We start from the raw sequence: 18,436 nt of genomic DNA, 5'->3' as shown, positions 1-18,436 counted from the left end.
GGTCAGGTTACCTGACCCTGCACAGGTGTGGCCTGGGGACAAAGCTGAGTACTTCCGGTGCCTGCCACACGCCGGGTCTGGAGGGAAGAGCCCGTATGATCCCTGCACAGCTCACTGAAGCTGGGTCCCTGCTGACATTGGGAAAGTGCCAGGAGGCCCCAAGGTGCCCACCTGGGCTCAGTTGCTCACCCACCTCGGGGTCCCCCCATGCTGTACAGCAGCAGCAGCGTGAGGCCCCAGAGGTTTCATGAAGAGGACAGAATTCACAGGGAAGCTCCCCAACCTACCCAGTCCCCCATGTGCTATGGATGCCTCCAGATGGGGGAGGCAGCGATTTCAGGTGTAGGTGGGGTCTCAGGCTCCCTCTTACAGTGGGGGAAACAGCCACAGAGAGGACATGCCAGGGCTCAGAGCTCCCGGGGTCCTGCCAGCTCCGAGAGGAAGAAACAACAGGTCAAAGCAGGTGTTTCTTTTCCTTTATTTAAAAAAATCATTTGGGGGGGGGGGTGTGAGGAGGGCACACCTTTCATGGCTTCGGGAGAAGTTTCCAGAAGGAATCACAGGCAGAAGGAAATACATGGGGAGAACCTAGGAGCAAAGGGAGGGGCCGCGCCCTCCAGCACCTCTGGGCAGAGCGCTTGCTTGGGGGCTGGACGGGGTGGGGAGACAGTATGTACAGGTGCCCCCTGGGCCCCATCGCCAATGGGGGGCGTGACCACGTGGCTGGCCCACATCATTGCCCCTCCCAAGCAGACCTGCTGAGGCCTGTGCCCTCGGCTGCAGGGCTGGGAGGAGCCTGGCAGGAAAGCTAACCTGCAGGACCTTGAGGGGTACAAAACCCTCAGGAGTCCTATCCCCTGGGGCTCAGGCCTGCATCCTGAGGCCCGAGCTCAGGGTGGCCTGAGCACCCCCAGTGAACAGACCAGAATGAAAGGAACAGAAGATCCCAATCAAACGCACCAGGGCACTCCCACACATTACTCCTACCAGGTAAATCAAGGGGATCAAGATGCATTGCCATGTGCAGTTACACAAACAAAATGACGGCCTACATGGTCCTACCGCCAGGCAGCCCAGAGCTGCAGGGGTGGTGAGTGGGACGCCACACCCAGGGGCTCCCCTCATCCCCAGTCCTGAGGGATGTCTCACAGCCCTGCCTGCCTGGCCACCTCCTGGCTCCTCTGAACAGGCAGCCATGCTCACCACCACAGAGACGCCCAGAAACATGGCCAGGGGTAGACACGGTGTGGGGAGTCTGCGGGGCTGGTGTGGGACGGGGTGGTCCACTTGTCTCGGGTGGCTTCGAGCTGTTGGCCTCACGACCACGTGGGGGTCAGGCCACTAGGTGTAGAAGATCACCTCGGGGATCTGGCCGTCCTCCACGGATGTGCCATTGTTGTTCCCGGCCGCGTAGCAGAAGGTGAAGCATGTCTTGGCCCCCGTTGTTGGCGACTCGTGGGTCACCTTGCGCAGGCCTTTGGTGCCGTAGTGGGAGTCCGGGCCCTGTGGGGTTGGGGCCATATTGCGATCAGGACACGCCCTCCCCACCACTGGGGCAGCAACTGAGCAGAGGGCAGGAGAGCCCCACAGAGGTGTCTGTGCTGTGGGACCTCAGGGTGGCAGATCCTCCAACCTACAACAGATGGCCACCCCTCTGAGCCCCACACCATCGGAGATGAATGGTGCATTGTGGGTCAGGGTTCAAAGTCAGGGTCCTGGAGAGGGGTCAGGGATCAGAGTTGGGGTCAGGGTCCTGGATAAGATTCAGGTTTCAAGGTTGAGGTTAGTGTAGAACAGTGATGGCGAACCTATGACACGCGTGTCAGCACTGACACGTGTAGCCATTTCTGATGACGCGGCCGCTGAGGCGGCCGCATACTGAGGATGAAACATTTGCGAAAGAATGTTTTTTCCTCAAAGTGACACACTACCCGAGTTATGCTGTTTTTTGGCGAAATTTGACACTCCAAGCTCAAAAGGTTGCCCATCACTGGTGTAGAAGGTCCTGGTGGGATCCAGGGTAGGGTTTAGGGGTGAAAATTAAGGTCAATGTGGGGCAGAATTGTGGTCCTGGGTAGTTTGGGGATCAGAGTAAGGGTCAGATGTTGAGGTCAGGGTCTTGGATAGGGTTCAGGGATCAGATTGGGGGGTCAATATCAGGTTCAGGGTCCTGGATAGGACAAAATGGGGCAGTGAGATTTCATTATGCTACTCAAAATGGCACACCACAATTTAGAATGAATGAATTATTTCTGGAATTTTCCACTTAATACTTTTGGACCATGGACAACTAAAACCACAGATAAGGTGGGACTATTGTACTACCAAACTAGAGTTCTATACCTTTCAAAAATTAAACACAAAAGACAGATGAAGTAAAAAGAAAATGAAGAGTGTTCAGGGATCAGATGTTTGGCGAGGTCCTGGGTAGAGTGTAGGGATCAGAGTTGGGTTTCTATGTAGTGTCCAGCCATTAGCGTTTACTTCAGGGTCAGGGTTGGGGTCAGGGTCAGGGTCAGGGTCAGGCGCACCTTGAGCGTGGCACAGGCTGTGTAGTTGACGTTGGGCAGCACCTCCACCGGCTCCTTGAACATGACTCGGAAAGTGCTGGCGGAGCCATCGCAGCTGAAGCCCGTGTCATTCTGGCCCAGCACCGTGTTGCTGTCTGTGTGGATGATCTGCAAGGGCAGAAGCCAGGTACTGCTCACCCTGGGCCTCCATCCCTCTGCCTCCACCCATGGGACCCCACAGAGGTGGAAGGGAGGGCTAGACACCACCCCAGGCCTGGCAGCACAGGTCCATCAGCCTGTGACCCATAGGAGGCCCATGGGGTTGGGGGCATAGTCCCCTCCGAGGGAGTGACTCCAGGACATTCCCTCCATATGGGGTGTGACATGGCACCGACCCTAGCAGGGGAGAGATGGGGATCTGAAGGGGGGGTCCTGAGAAGGGTGGGGCACAATGGGAAAGATGGGGCTGGGGGTGGGACAAGGGGCAGGGGCAGGGCCTGGTCTGGGGTGGGATCAGGTGGGACCTGATCTAGGGTGGGGCCTGACCTGGGGATGGGGCCTAGATCTGGAGGTGGGGTTAGGGCGAGTGGGTACCTGGATGTTCACTTGATAATCTGTGGGCCCGTGGATGGAGCCATATAGTCCAAAGCCAACCACAAAGATGCGCTTGTTGACCGAGAACCTGAGGGACAGGAACAGATGCTAAACCAGGATGCCCCTGCACCCAGCCAGAGCACACAGGCTTCCTCCTCGGGTGCTGGGGTCCGAAGACCTCCCATGGTGGGGCTGACTCCTCGGCAGGAAACCCCCCAGGACCCCCAGCAGCTATGCTCTGCCTGCACCTCACCCCTGGCAGCCCAGCTCCCTCACCCCATCCCCAGCAACCCTACCCAACATCCTGTCCCCGTGCCGACCCATCCCCACACCCACCTGATGCGGTCACTTGTGCCACTGTAGCCCCAGCGGCTCTCCACCTGCTGGAAGCGGTTGATGCTACACTCCTTCCCACGGAGGCAGCAGCGTGGCCGGTCGATGAAGTCCACACGGGGCTTGGGGTTAACGGTGAAGTGCAGGAAGAGGCTGACCACCTCGCGGTCCACAAGGATGCCTGACTGTGCAGGCCCTGCAGGCACAGGGGCAGGTGGGTCGGGCTGGGGTGGGTCTGGCTTGAGGTTGAGGAAGGACAAGGTGCGGAAGGCTGGGGTGAAACCCCAGCACACAGACACCTGGAATGCATGGGCATCTCAAGCCCACAGCTCCTCTCAGAAGTGACATTGGATTTTCTGCAAAATGTTAGGGGTCCAGGCAGCCCTGAGATAGGACTGTTCTTCTGCTCTGGCACTTGGAGAGGGGTCGATGCAGACCTGGGGTTGATGCTTTGATTAGCTGGCTTATTGGGCATAATGGCCCCAGGTCTCCCTGCCTGCACCAGGGCCACCCCTCGGGTCCACCCCTACTTGACAGAACAGGTGGCACCCTGCCTGTCCACATGCAGAGCCATCAGTAGCTAAAAGTGGTCTGGGGCAGCGGTCACCAACCTTTCGGACCTCACGGACCAACAGTGGTTGGTGGACCATGATTGGCGACCGCTGGTCTGGGGGATCCTGGCCAGGCAGTGCTGACACCGACAGGGAGGTAACGGGACCTGCCTAAGACAGGCTGGGAGCCGGAGAGGGGAGAATCCAGACAGCAGCTATGGAAGCCACATGCATAATAAGGACAGGCAGGGCTGGGGCAGAAACCAGGGCCTGGGACCCTTACACATGCCCTGATCATCGCTATTCCACCTCCACCTCAGAAGGCAGGGCTGAGGCCTCAAGCTCTACAAGAGTGACTTATTTTCTAACTCGGAATCCATTTCTGCAGAAGGTTGGCCACAGCATCACTCACAGCTCCCACAGCCCAACACATCAACAGAGACCACAACGGGCACGGCACACCTATGGGTCCGTGAATAAGGACGATACAAGACTGAATGCAGAATGGTGACCACTGGTTTTTTAATCTCTGTAGAGAAAATGCAGAAAGAAAGATACATCCGACCTCAGCCTCCATCCATGCAGCTAGGGGGATTCAAACGTCTACTTTCTTGTATTTTCCAGTGGAACATAAGCCGGGAATTCTCTAAAACACAGAGTGACAAAGGGCCGAAGCCCTGTGGGGCCCAGAGGCCCAACTCAAACACAGGACACAGTCATTCCCAGCGCTTTCTCGCTGGGGCAGGGGGCGAGGGGATGACACTTCCGGAAGGTGAGCCCTGTCACAGGGCCTGAGACCCAGGGGCTCTGGCAGCCAGGTGGGTGGGGGATCTTGAGGAGAGTGGCTTTAGGGGTGAAAGCCAGTCTGTAGAGGGAGGGCCCAGCAAGGGCCCCATGGGTGTCTTGGTACAGGACAGTCCAATGCTGCACCAGGGGTCTCTCAGGGGACACCAGGCGAGGTATGAAGACATCTGTGGTTATGACTGGGGGTGCTCCTGGCTTCCAGTGGATGGGGGCCAATATGCACTGGCCACAGGCCTGCATCACAGAGCCCCATCCAGAACCTTCTAGGCCTGTTGGCTCCAAGGCTAAGGCTGGCACCAGCTAGGAGACTGACATTACAGGGAGGCCCAGTCCTGGGGGATGGGGTTCCAAGTCAGCTGCTCAAATGGCCCCAAGATGTGGGCATCCACATGGGGTAGGAGGCACAGTCAGGGCCACCCCCACATCAGCCCAGACCCCAGGCCCTGCAGCAGGATCACCACAACCCTGGCCATTTCCCACCCCTTCACAGACTTGTCAAGGACACTGAAGCTGGAGCCCCGCCCCCAGGATGTGAGCCCAAGACAGGGACCCTCAGGGGCTGGTACACCCATACACGTGTGTGGACACAGGAGACACGGAGGGAAGGAAACATCGAGATGTGGGGTGGCTGGATGACATCTGTGGGTCGTGCTGTGTTTATACACCTGTGAACAGTCCAAGCTTCCCATCAACATGAAGAGAGTCATCAGCACAGAGGGGCACACTGTGTTCCTGGCGGGGTTCTGGGGCCAACATGTGGCTGGCGCCAGACCCGGTGGGGCATGCGACTGAGTCACATTCAGGGTCCTGGGAGGTCACGCTCCTCTGGAGCAGCTCCCGCTCCCCCTGAGCGTTACCTGCGGCAAACTCCTCGATGGTCATCAGTGGGAAGCGGATGAGGGCCAGTGCCTTGCCCAGGACCTTCCGCTTATTCTCAGGTGTCACCTGCAGCTGCTGACGCTGGCACTCGGCCTCGGACCAGCGGACAACAGCGCTGAACAGGCGCACCTCACGGATGCCCAGCGTGTCCCGCTCCAGGACGGCCACCAGGGTGTCTGCGGGGGACAGGAGGGGCCACATCAACGTGGATGCCGTGGTCTCAGCCAGGGAGGGCTGTTGGCACACCGTGCAGCCTCTGCTTGTGCTGGTGACTGGGCGTTCACCGGCGTGTGGCCACGCCCACCACCATCCGGTCACTGACAGCAGCAGAGTGGGGTGGACCAGGAAGAAGCCCTCTGGCCCGCGCCACCTGGGCCTCTGCAGGAGGAGTGTGCCCGCCCTGCCTCCGGAGGGTGGGGCCCAGGAGATAAGGTGACCCTCCCAGGTGCCCAAGGCCTTACCCAGGTCAATATCCGTGAAGCCCTCTGCGGTGATGGCGTCAGCCGTGTTCTTGTCGATGTTCTCCAGGCACAGGCTGGCAAGCTGCGGTTCGTCGAACAGCCGGGCCTACGAGGGACAGCACTTCAACATCCAGCCCCACACAGGATCCAAGACAGACTTCCTGGTTCAAAACTTGTCACAAATTCCAAGTCTTAGGGCCTGGGTGCCCGCACAATGTCAACCCCAGAGGCCGGGAGGTTTTTTCCAAGTTTACAGACTTCTGTGACCACTGCCTGGGTGGAGGGTCCAGTGAAAGAAGGACCCTGCTGGACCTGTAGTGGTTCAGGGCTGGGGGCAGAGGCAGCAGACAGGGCGGACCCCAAGGGAGGTAGGCCCCTGGGGAGAGGACCACACAGAAGCGCTGTGCCCCTGCCCGTCTGAGATTGTTCCACCAGGAACGGTACAGGGCAGGGAGCCAGGCAGGTGAGAAGATTCTGAAAACTTCTGCCCAGGAAGCTAACCCCTAACCGACCGGTTCTCTGCCGGGGCCTGGTGAAGACACTCCACATGGCCACACACAGCAGATGCCTGGGAGTGGCCCCACACCACAGTTCTGACCCTGGCAGTTCAGAGCGACTCACTGAGTAGCTGGTCAGGGCCCGGGCCCAGGTGCCACCTCAGCAAGGGATTTGCAAATCTAATTTGTCTGTGTCTCACCACAGAGAGGGCACCCCTGCCCCACGCTCTCCTGTGCCCAGGCCTCCTGGTCCCCTACAGCCCCATCAGCCCCACCAGAGCCAGCTGACCACACAGAGCCCGAAAGGGACCTTCTCGAAAAGACATGAACGCCTTCCTCCCTCTCCGAGCCCCTGAAGAAAGGGCAAAGCCAGTGGGAGACCTGCAGCTGAATGAACGTGGGAGCCCTGCCTGCCGAGGCCACCTAGAAACTCACCTCGAAATCTCAGGAGGCCCTAAGGCAAAGGGATGGGGCCTCTCCCAGGGCATCAGAAACTCGGAAATCCCACCCACCCACCCACCTGTGCCCTAGCCAGGCTCCTGCACCTGCGTCAGCAGCATGAAGGCGTTGTCCGCCCGAAGGTTCTTCTTCAGGAACTCCACGCAGTGGGCCTCCAGGGCAGGCACTGCGTACTTCTTGGCGGTGTACAGTGTGGTCATGACCGTCTCGGGCCCAATCTGAACCTCATCCGAGTAGAGGAACCTGGGGTGGGATGTGGGTGGCCGTAAGGCAGGGCCCTAGGGACCCTGGTGCCGTCAGCCCCCCTGCAAGAGCCTCCACCAGCCTCCAGCCCGCCGGGCTAGCCCCGAGGGACCTTCCAGAACCAGCATCTGTCGCCCTCCAACCTGGAGACGTGACCCAGCAAAGGCCATTACCAGTGAAAAGCTAAACCATCCACACGCCAACACGGGAACACATGTGTACCGCATCCTGCTCCTTTCCCATACGGGGGCACCGGGGCTGAAGGCCAGCACGGGTTTGGCGGGGACACAGGGACATCTCCACGTCACCCAACCTGCACGGCTGGCCTGACAGCAAAGCTCAAGGAGGTCTGGGCAAATCACAGACTCTCGTGGACACTAGGACCACCCGCCACTGGCCCAACTAAATGTAGGTCAGAAGTTAGTGTCGACAAAAATAAAATGGTGAGGCCATGGAGACATCAGAGTCCTGTACATGGCAGGTGTGGGTGCAAAATGGAGTCCAAACACAGCCTAGCAGCTGGGGTCCAGGGGGTAGAGAGACCTGCACCCCAGGAGGCAGGGAGGCTCTCAGTACCCCATGGCACCCAGGATGGCCTCCCTCAGAGTGGCCCCGCCCCAATGTCAGCAGTGTAGAGGGACAGACCCAAGGACAAGTGAGCCCCTCACCCACCCACAGTGATAGTGTCGATCCTCAGGAGGCCACTGAGCAGTATTTATCCAAACCCAGGGACAGAGACAGGTGGAGAGACGGGACAGTTAACCTCAGGCAGGGTTGGCAAACTGCAACCTGTCACTGTTTTTGGTTTTTATTTTTTATGGATATCTCTCTTTATTTTTATAAATATACTTTTACTGATTTCAGAGAGGAAGGGAGAGGGAGGGAGGGAGAGAGGAAGAGAAAGAGAGAGAGAGAGAGACATCAGGGATGAGAGAATCATTAATCGGCTACCATCCTGCATGACACCTACTGGGGATCGAGCCCTGACTGGAAATCGAACCCGTGACCTCTTGTTTCCTGGGTCGATGCTCAACAGCTGAACCACACCAGCCAGGCTGTTTTCTGACATTTTAAACCATCAGGCTGTCCATTCCGCCCCTCAGTTGAGAAGCATCGGAAAGTCTTACTTGAGTAGCGCCAGGAAGGCAGCCGGCTCCACGTCGGGCAGTTCAATCTCGGTGGACGTAGTAGCCATGCCCCCATTGAACATGGCATCAAAGACAGCGCTGCCCACGGCCAGCACGAACCTAGAGTGAAGAGCAGACCCGGTTACCCTCCGTGTGGCCCCACCTAACCCTGTCACCCAAGCCTGGGGCTGTGGAAAGGAGGGGTGGGGATGTGTAAGGTAAGTGTCCCCTACCCAGGAGGTGCCGTCTCCAGGTCTGCAAGGCTCCTGTGTCAGACCCCTTCCCAGGATCTCCACTGTGACAAATGCTGGCTCTGAGCAGCCACCCCACTCAGAAGCCTCCAAATCAGCAGACATCACAGAGCCAGCCCCACAGCGCACCTCCCGGCCTCTGCCAAACCCGGCCTTAGGCTAAACGGGGGTGGGATGCTGGACCAGAGGCTGACCCCACACCAACGGACACCATGCCCAGAGCATCCTGGTGGCAGATGCTTCCAGAAGAAAGGCATTGCAGAGCAAGAGGGGCATTCGATGGACCAATAGCGACAGGAGGTGAAATCATGCCCCCATGGCCGATGGCTTAATGCCCTCTGCCAGCCCCTCCTCCATGCATCCATTCACTCGGTCGCCCACTCATTCAGTTATGCACGCACTCACTCTCTCGCTTGCTTGCTTGCTTGCTTTACACACACCTCCCCTGTGCTCGGGCTTTGGGCACCAGGGCCCCGCCTTCTTGGAAGAAGGCAGACACAGGTCAAGGGCGCAGACAGCCTGATAGTGAACTAGAAAGGGGAAGGACGCAGGGCTGCGAGGGGAGTGAGGGTCAGGAAAGGCCTGGCAGGGACATCTGAGCTCACTGAGTTGGTGGGCAGGGCGTCAAGGTCGAGGTCAAGGGAATGGCAGGAGCACACGGAGGCGGTGGCTGTGAGGAGACCTGTAAGTTCTGCTGAGAGGGACTCACCCACTCCCTCTACCGGCCTAGGTCTTCTTCAGCTGTGGGGACCCAGCCTTCCCTCCACCCAGCTGTGAACCCTCCTACTGACCCACCCATGGGGGCAGAGGGTAAGGGTGTGTGACCAACTGAGGACAGTGCCACCCACTCTGTGCTGCCCATCCTCCGTCCCCAGGTCGCGGCCCATGACAGCCTCTCCCCAGGAAGCAGAGACCGCTCTGGAGCCATAGCTGGCGGCCTGCTCACTGCAGAGCACCTGTCTCCAGCTCTGCAAGGCTCCTGTGTCAGACCCCTTCCCAGGATCTCCACTGCGGCCAATGCTGACTCTGAGCAGCCACCCCCGTCAGAAGCGTCCAAAGTCAGCAGATATCACAGAGCCAGTCCCACAGCGCACCTCCCGGCCTCTGCTCGGTGCTGGGTCGCCCTTCCCATGGCACCCGGCCAAACCCTGCCTTAGACCAAACTGGGGTGGGATGCTGGGCCAGAGGCTGTTCTCTTCCCCTCTGTCTCTGTCTCAAGCTCACGTCACTTGAGATGGGACAAACAGACGGCAGGAGCCTCCTGATATGATACACCGAGGACACGCATCACGGCTTAACATCCAAAGACACAAAGGGGATGAAACAGAAAGATGGAAAAGACGTGTCCTGTGAACCGAAACCGTGAGAGCTGGTGGGGCTGCCTTAACATCAGATAAAAAGGACATGAAGACGAGGAACACTTCATGTGAACGGGGCAGCCCACCAGAACAGGTAACAATGATAAACGTACACACCAAGGAACAGAGTCCCAAACACACAGAGCAGAGACAGTGCTCAAAGGAGAGAGACACCCGGCCGGCCTGGCTCAGTGGCTGAGTGTCAATCCATGAACCAGGAGGTCACTGGTTCGATTCCCAGTCAGGGCACATGCCCGGGGTGCGGGCTTGATCCCCAGGGGAGCGGGGGGGGGGGGGGGAGAGGGAGGGACGGGCAGGAGGCAGCCAATCAATAATTCTCTCTCCCTCTCCCTTCTTCTCTGAAATCAATAAAAATATTTTTTAAATAGTTTTTAAAAGAAGGAATCAATAAAAAAAAATGTGGGAGCAGGAATTAAGGAAATTAAGAATGGAAAAATGAAGAAAACCAAAATTGCTGTTCTTTGAAGAGAAATCAATTACTAAAACTTGAGCTACACTGGCCAAGAAAGAAAAGTGACACAAGTTACCAAAATCAGAAAGGAAAGAGGGATCATCATTGCAGACCCAGAAGAAAAGAATTTTAAAACAACTTCATGGCAACAAATTAAGACAACTATTTCCTGGAAAGACACAACTGCAGACTGACTCATGAAGAAAGGTAAAATGTTCCATCAAAGAGACGCCCATGCCCTGGCTGGTCTGGCTCCGTGGATAGAGCATCGGCCTGCGGACTAAAAGGGTTCGATTCCAGTCAAGGGCACATGCCTGGGTTGCGGGCTCGATCCCCAGTGGGGGGCATGCAGAAGGCAGCCGATCAATCATTCTCTCTCATCATTGATGTTTCTATCTCTCTCTCCCTTCCTCTCTGAAATCAATAAAAATATATTTAAAAACCAACCAAACAAACAAAACACAACAAAGAGAAGCCCAGCTCAGATGGCCCCACGGGTTCTAGCAAGGATTTTGGAAATACCACCACCCCACGCACACGCTGCTCTGGAAACTCATCCACAGGCACCACAGAGCCCTCGGCACGGCGGGAGCTGGCGATGGTGTGGCTACTTGGAAAGGCGGTTTCTTACAAGGTCAAAGGTAAGAGTTGGCCTGTGATGCGTCCTGTCCACCCCTGGGCATTTGCCTAAGAGAAAAGGAACTGTATCTCCACACAGATCTGGGCACGCGTGTTCACGGCAGCGTTGTTCCGGACAAATGATGGTCCGACCACACCGTGGCGTTCAGCAGGAGAAAGTAATTCTGCTTCAGCAAGAAAAAGAAATGAATTACTGAGACACACAATGGCCCGGACGAATCTCAACAACATTACGCTAACAGAGCAAAACGAGAGAAACAGAAAGCAGAGGGATCGCAGCTGCCTGGGGTTTGGGATGGGAGCGGGGACTTTTGGGGTGACAGGTGCTCTAAAGCTGGGCTGTGACAGTTGACAATCATATAAACTTTCTACACAGTCATCTGATCAAATGAGCCCAAACCAGCTAAGCACCTGGTAGCACCCCACACCCACAATCCTGAAAACTGAGTAAACGAAGAATGGAAAGGAGGCTCCGGGCCTTGTTAATGAGAATTTGTGGGAAACCCATCTTGAGGCTCTCTCCCATGTAACTGAAAATCACCGAGACTGCTTGCTGTCACCCCTGGGATGGAGCAACACCCTGGGGGTCAGAAGTGCAGTAAGAACCGAAAAATATGAGGCAGAAATATGAAAGAGTGAGAAACGATTTGCCCATAAAAATGACTCTTTAATTTAAAACTCTAAGCCTGCACTGCCATATGGTTTCCACTGGCCACACAAGGCTATTTAAGGCTAAATTAAAATTAAAGTAAATAAAAGGTCCATTCATGGATTGCGACAGCCACATTTCAAGCGCTCAGGAGCCACCTGTGACTAGCCCTGGAGAGCACAGATCTAGAATATTCCCATTGGCACGGAAAAATCTACTGCACAGGGCCAGACCGCAGTTCGCCAAACAATTAAGAACACTAAGAGAGTTTGGAAAGAAATCATTCAAATCACATAAAAATAAATATGCCCTAAAATCTATAGCGTTCCCAGCAATAATCAGGTAGAAAAATATAATAGAGAAAAAGTTATTCATAACAGAGAAATAAAAACAAAACACCTAAGCAAAAACTCAGCAATTTAAATGTGCAAGAGCTATATAATGATGAAAACGACAAAAAAAAATTTTTAAATATAGTACTTTTTAAAAAATATGCTTTTATTGATTTCAGAGAGGGAGAATCATTGATTGACTGCCTCCTGCAGGTCCCCCACTGAGGATGGAGCCTGCCACCTGGGCATGTGCCCTTGACCGGAATCAAACCCGGGACCCTTCAGTCCACAGGCTGACGCTCTATCCACTGAGCCAAACCAGACAGCGCACGACAAAATTTTTGTAAGGACCCCTGAATAAATAAAGATATCATAGCCCCAGATACACTCCATAGTTTAACTCTTAGTTCTCCCCAACCCAGACCAGTTCCCCAGTAAAGCGCTTTAGCACTTGACGATTCTCAAGACCATTAAGGAACAACGAGACCCAAGGCCAGCACACTCAGCCCTCCACGTGCTTTTGTAAATAGTTTTATTGGAACACAGCCATGTTCATTCATGTGTTACTCTGGTTGTGTCGTGAAGGCAGAATTAAGCAACTGGGATGGAGACCATGCATCCCACCAAAAATATCCGCTATCTGGCTCCTTACATGTTTGCTGCTGCTGTGCCAGGTGCACTCACAGGGAAGAGACGTTTTTCTGTTAGCATCATGCTCAATGGCGGCTGGCTGAAGGGATGAACAGGTGGGTGACCGATTCTGGAGGAGCCCATACATAAGACTAGCTGGAAAAGTCTCGACACAAAATAAAATTGGGAAGAACTTCCTCAGCAAGTCTCAAAACACACCTGGAGCCACTGTCATAAAAACGGTGTCCCTGGACTAACAACCCAGATCCATGCCACGAAAGAAACCCCAGACACATGCTAAACTCCTTGGCGTGGCCCTCGCCAGCTTGGCTCAGTGGATAGAGTGTCAGACTGCGGACTGAAGGGTCCCGGGTTTGATTCCGGTCAAGGGCACATGCCCAGGTTGCAGGCTCTGTCCCCAATTGGGGGGGGGGGGGGAGTGCAGGAGGCAGCCGATCAATAATTTCCTCTTATCATTGATGTTTCCATCTCTCTCTTCCTCTCTGAAATAAATAAAAACATATTATAAATAAATAAATAAACTCCTTGGCGTGGCTACATTTGCCATCCGGTTAATTTTGTGGAACCGCCAGATTAGTATGTCCACGAATGTGCTACCCTGAAGGCATTCACTATTTCCTCAGAGCGAGTCCTGAGAGAGAATGACACATTTTACTCTGGCAGGTAGGGCCTACATGTATTTATTGAGCACCTACTGTATGCCAAGCATTCTCCTAGGCACTTGGGATGCAGAACAGGAGGAGACAGGCAAAGCCTTGCTCACAGAAAGCCAAGGACAACATAATATAGACTTCAAGCTTTGGGAAGTTAGAAGGAAAAAGAGCTGAGAAAAAAAAGCACAACATGGGTGAGGGCTACAAAGCTGAGCAGAGCAGGAGACGGGACATGAGCTATCCAGGGCCAGGCCAGCCCCTTCTGCTATGACAAATGCCAACCACCGTACCAGGACCCCAGGCCCCACTGCACCCTGCACCCAGAGTTCAGGGGCCAATCTGAGCCCCAGCCACGACCACCCCAAGCTGGGACCTGGGAGCTGGTGGGCCAGACCACACCTTAAAATTAGTCCCTCCCTTACTGCTTTTTATTTTTTTATTATTTGAAACATACTTTTTTTTTTTAATAATATATTTTATTGATTTTTTACAGAGAGGAAGGGAGAGGGATAAAGAGCTAGAAACATCAATGAGAGAGAAACATCGACCAGCTGCCTCCTGCACACCCCCTACCGGGGATGTGCCCGCAACCAATGTACATGCCCTTGACCGGAATCGAACCCGGGACCCCTCAGTCCGCAGACCGACGCTCTATCCACTGAGCCACTGAGCCAAACCGGTTTTGGCTTATTTGAAACATACTTTTATTGATTTCAGAGAGGAAGACAGAGAGAAAAATATCAATGATGAGAGACTATAGATCAATTGGCTGCCTCCTGCATATCTCACACTGGGTATCGAGCCCACAACCTGGGCATGTGCCCTGACTGGGAATCGAATCGTGACCTCCTGGTTCATAAGTCGACACTCAGCCACTGAGCCACACAGGCCCTTACTGCTTCTTCAAGTTCACCTCAGCTTTGTCCCTACGTCGCCAGTTCTAGCACCAATGTTCTCCTTCTGCCCCAGAACCCCATCCGGGATCCCGTGTGGCATGGCTGCCCCGGGGGCTGCCCAGGCTGACCGTTTCTCTGCCCCTCCCTGGCACTCGAGCCTGGGCAGCCTGGAGCCCCGCTGTGTCCCACAGATCTCCCCAGCTGGTTTGTTGTGTTTTCTCCTAATTAGACCGAACAGGCTGTTTCCTGGGGCTGCTACCCGAGGTGCTGCGAACTGGAGTTCATTCTCTCCAGTGCTGGAGGCCAGACTTCCAGACTCAGGCGTCACAGGGCCAGGTTCCCTCCGGAGGCCCAAGGAGGGCCCCTCCTGCCCCTCCAGCTTCTGGGGGCTCCAGGGTCCCTGGGCCTATGGCCACGTCACCCGTCCCTGCCTCTGTCATCACATGGCCGTCTGCTGCCTCTCCTCGCGAGTCTCTCCTAAGGGCGTCGTCATTGAGGTTAGGGCCCACCGGGGTCATGAGCTCATCCTGAGACCCTAACTCCATCTCATGTGCAAAGTTCCTTTTTCTAAATAAGGTCCTAATTACTGGTTCTGGGAATTAGGACGTGAACATATCTTTTGGAGGGTCCACCACTAAGCCCACCATATCAGGGTTATAGTTTTGGGGGGAAGCACACCCAGGTGAGGTACCCTTCTCATCATATCCCATCGGGGTCCCTGACACACATACAACAAGCACCGCCCTGAGATTGACTCGTGACCACCTGACTGAGGAAGGGTCCACTTTCCACTCAATTTGGGTTTTTTTTTTAAAGATTTTTTTAGAAAGGGAGAGGAAAAGAGAGAGAAACATCCATCAGCTGCCTCCTGCACGCTCCCTACCAGGGATCGAACCTGCAACCTGGGCAAGTGCCTTGACGGGGAATTGAACCGGCAATGTTCTGGTGTACGGGATGATGCCAAACTGAGGCCCACCAGCCAGGGCTCCACTAGATTCTTCACATCAGGTTCCCAACTCCAGCCGCCTCAGGAGGGTGGGAACGAGGTCCCGCTGGGGGACGTGCCCCACAGGACCAGGAACTCTCCAGACCACTCCCCTCCTGGACAGAGGCATCGGAGTGGTCGGTCCCGGTTCACAGGCAGGGAAACTGAGGCACAGCAAACCCAGGGTCCCTCACTGGGCAGTCATCCACCTGACGCTGCAGGTAAAATTCTAACAAGTCGTATGAAATAATAAACCAAAGACTGAAAAGAAAAAGAACTAGAACCTTCTATTGGGGGATCCATAGAGCAGGGCATGAATGCCGGGCAATAGGACAAGAAAAGTCCCATCCAGACTGTACACAGGATCAGGGAGCATTCAGGTCCCGGGGGCTGGCGATGTGCTGCAGGGAAGCCAGGCAGAGCCTGGGCAGCCTGGGACTCGGCAGGCTCCTGGCATAAGAAAGTGACAAATCCAGGGGGTAGGCCAGTCTGGTGGTGAACGTCGGGATGCAGGCATGCACCCCACATGCTGACCCACCCACTCCCATCAGTATGGACCCCTGCACATCACAGACCCCCACGGCACAGCCCTAGTCACACAGCCCCTGGCCATCTCTCCGGGGCGTCGCAGTCCCTCCAACACAGCGTGCCCCTCCATGCCTGTCCTCCCCTGGGACAGGATGCTCAAGCCAGGAGTCCAGGGAACCCCGCCACGGCCCCCCACTCTCCCTCAACTGCCAAGTCACCTCCTCAGCACATCACGGGCCTGTGCCTCCCCAAAGAGAAGATGAACCCTTCGCATCCCCCTTCTGCTGTCCCCACCAAGCCTGTCCCCCGTGGTGCACGCGGCCCGTTCTACCCTCCCAAGCAGACGCCGTCCCTGCAGCCCGCAGCCCCCTCGCTCCCCCTGCTGAGGCCTCGCTGGGCCTCCCTCTTGCCCAGCTCCTCTGGTCTCCAGGCCTCAGATCCCTGAGTCAGGAGCCTGCACTGCCCTCCCGGCCCCTGCCCTGCTCAGCACCACTTGCTCAGGGGGGTCTGCCCTGAAGCAGGTCAGCCCCGTCAGCACCTCCAAGGCCCTGTGCCTGCCCCCTGCTCCCAGAAATTCTCATGAAGTGTCACACCTGTCCTTCAGTTATCGTCCATCTCCCACCAGAGCCCAGGGCCGGGGCCACCAGCCACCTGGCAGGGCCAGGCCCCTCTCCTGCTTCTCTCCAGGGTTCCTCATGCCCAATTTTTTGGTCCCCATTTTGCCACCAGCCAATGGACCTTCAAGCACAGCTAAGTGCCTGTCCCAAGGTCAGCCAGCACCCAGGGTAGGGACCCCCCCCCCCCGCCCCCTCAAGCAAAACCCTGAGGTTCCCTCACAGGGTAGGGCTTCCAGCTGCACTGAGCAGCCCATCCAGGGCTGCAGTCAGGGGTCGGGTGGGCTGGACTGAGGAGTATTTAGGAGCAAGAGGCGCGTGAGGAAGGCCAGGGGGCTGCAGGGGGCTGCCCACATGGACGACAGGGAGAGGGCTACACACACACAAGGGAGGGCGGAGCCATAGGAGGTCCTGGGGACCCAACCACGGGCCTGGAACCTTCCGAGGACAGGAATCGGGCCCAATGATACGTGAATAACCACGAAGAAGCCAGAAAGACTCTCAAGGGCACAGGTTACATGTCACACGTCCCAGAGGTGCAAGGACCCTCACAGCAGGTTGGGTGACACTGCCAGAGGAGAGGCAAGAAAGCCCCCCCGCCCCCCCCCCTGGGGGAGACCCCCCACAGCCTTCCCCACTGAGGTCCCTGGGGTGCAATGGGGAGCAGTATCAGAGGGACCAGGAGTGGTCAGGACGGGGTCTAACCCAGCCCACCCAGCCCAGGAGTCTGGGGGCTGCACCCGGAAACTAGCAGAAGGATGGGGCCTGGACCAACAACTCCCCCTTTTCCCGAGAGGAGGCCTGGGGTTCGGGGGGCTGGGGTCAGAGGGCTGGAAGGGGTCAGGGACTAGGGGGGCTCCAGAGGCTGAGGGGTCACAGCCCGGGCCCCGGGCGGGGCTACGTGGTTGAGGAGTCTGGGGGAGTTCTGGGGGTCCCAGATGGAGAGGGCGCTGGGCGGAGGCGTCACTGGGGCAGGATGGCAGGGCCGCAGGGTGGGGGGTCCTGGGTGGACATGGAGGGACGCGGAGGCTGGGGCCGAGGAATGGCTGCTGCCGGGAGCCGCGGGTGGACGGGCCTGGCAGGATCGCAGGGCCCAGGGGAAGGTTGGGGGCCGGGGTCCTGAGGGGGGGGGGGGTCCTCGGTCCCGGTGGTGGGACTCGGGGGTCCCGGGGACGGCGGACGGTGGGATGGCAGGGGCCCCGCGGTCCCGGGGATGGCGCTGGCGGATGCGGGGTGGTGGGGGCCCGGGGGTGGCGGGTCCGGGATGGCGGTGCTGGGAGGGGGGCCCGGGGCCGGGCGCGGGGCGCGGGGTGCGGGTGCGGGCCCGGGGCGGCGCGGCCCACCTGTGCGCCGGGATGCGCTGCGCGCCGAGCCCCTTGCCCACCAGGAAGTGCACGTCGCACAGCACCTCGTTGTTGAAGAGGAAGGCGAAGCGCTCCTGCACCGTGGGCTTGGTGGCCTGCCAGTTGTACACGGGCTCGCGCAGCAGCGCCGCCGCCGCCGGCTCCTCGGCCGCCCGCTCCCCGCCCGCCGCGGCCTGCGCGCCCGGCCCCGCGCCCGGAGGGGGCGCCCCGGGGGCGGCGGGGGCCGAGGCGGCGGCGGCCGCGTTGCCGGGGGCGGGGGCGGCGTTGGCGCTGGGACCCGGGCTGCCCCCCGCGCCCGCGCCGACACCCCCCGGCGGGCACGACGCGCGGCCGCCGCTCCCACCCGCCGCCATCTTGTCGGTGCGGCGCCGCGGGGCGGGCGGGGCGGGCCTGTCTGGCGGGGCGGGCGGGGCGGGCGGACGAGGGGAGGAGGGAGGGGGCGGAGGAGGGGGAGGGGGAGGGAGGGACAGTGCGGGGCGGTCTACCACCGGCCCTTCGGACCCTGGACCCAAGATGCCAACCTCAGACCCGGGACCCCACTTGCTGGATGTCCTACTTCAGACCCCCAGCCCGGGTTCTAGACCTT

General features: G+C 57.5%; 1 protein-coding gene across 1 annotated transcript; it reads right to left on the bottom strand.

Moving 5' to 3' along the window:
* Positions 1–459: 459 nt before the first annotated feature.
* BTBD2 (BTB domain containing 2) lies at positions 460–18,220 on the bottom strand. The gene is made up of 9 exons (XM_054717540.1): positions 17,830–18,220; positions 8,459–8,578; positions 7,175–7,331; positions 6,133–6,238; positions 5,650–5,847; positions 3,441–3,633; positions 3,105–3,192; positions 2,532–2,678; positions 460–1,503 (listed from the first exon to the last, which is right to left on the bottom strand). The coding sequence occupies exons 1-9, from the start codon at positions 18,201–18,203 to the stop codon at positions 1,342–1,344; spliced, it is 1,545 nt and encodes a 514-aa protein (XP_054573515.1). The 5' UTR covers positions 18,204–18,220; the 3' UTR covers positions 460–1,341.
* Positions 18,221–18,436: the final 216 nt, after the last annotated feature.

The sequence above is a fragment of the Eptesicus fuscus genome, chromosome 6 (genome assembly GCF_027574615.1).
Source record: "Eptesicus fuscus isolate TK198812 chromosome 6, DD_ASM_mEF_20220401, whole genome shotgun sequence".
NCBI classification, from domain to species: Eukaryota; Metazoa; Chordata; class Mammalia; order Chiroptera; family Vespertilionidae; genus Eptesicus; species Eptesicus fuscus.
This window is presented reverse-complemented; position numbering and strand designations above follow the sequence as displayed.

What these genes read in the sequence shown, in the direction of transcription:
- BTBD2 (XM_054717540.1), bottom strand. Translation starts at nt 18,203, where the DNA reads ATGGCGGCGGGTGGGAGCGGCGGCCGCGCGTCGTGCCCGCCGGGGGGT. An exon ending in CAGCGCATCCCGGCGCACAG is followed by an intron (nt 8,579 to 17,829) that starts GTGGGCCGCGCC and finishes TCTTCACTCTAG; the next exon opens with GTTCGTGCTGGCCGTGGGCA. An exon ending in GCCTTCCTGGCGCTACTCAA is followed by an intron (nt 7,332 to 8,458) that starts GTAAGACTTTCC and finishes ATCCCACCCCAG; the next exon opens with GTTCCTCTACTCGGATGAGG.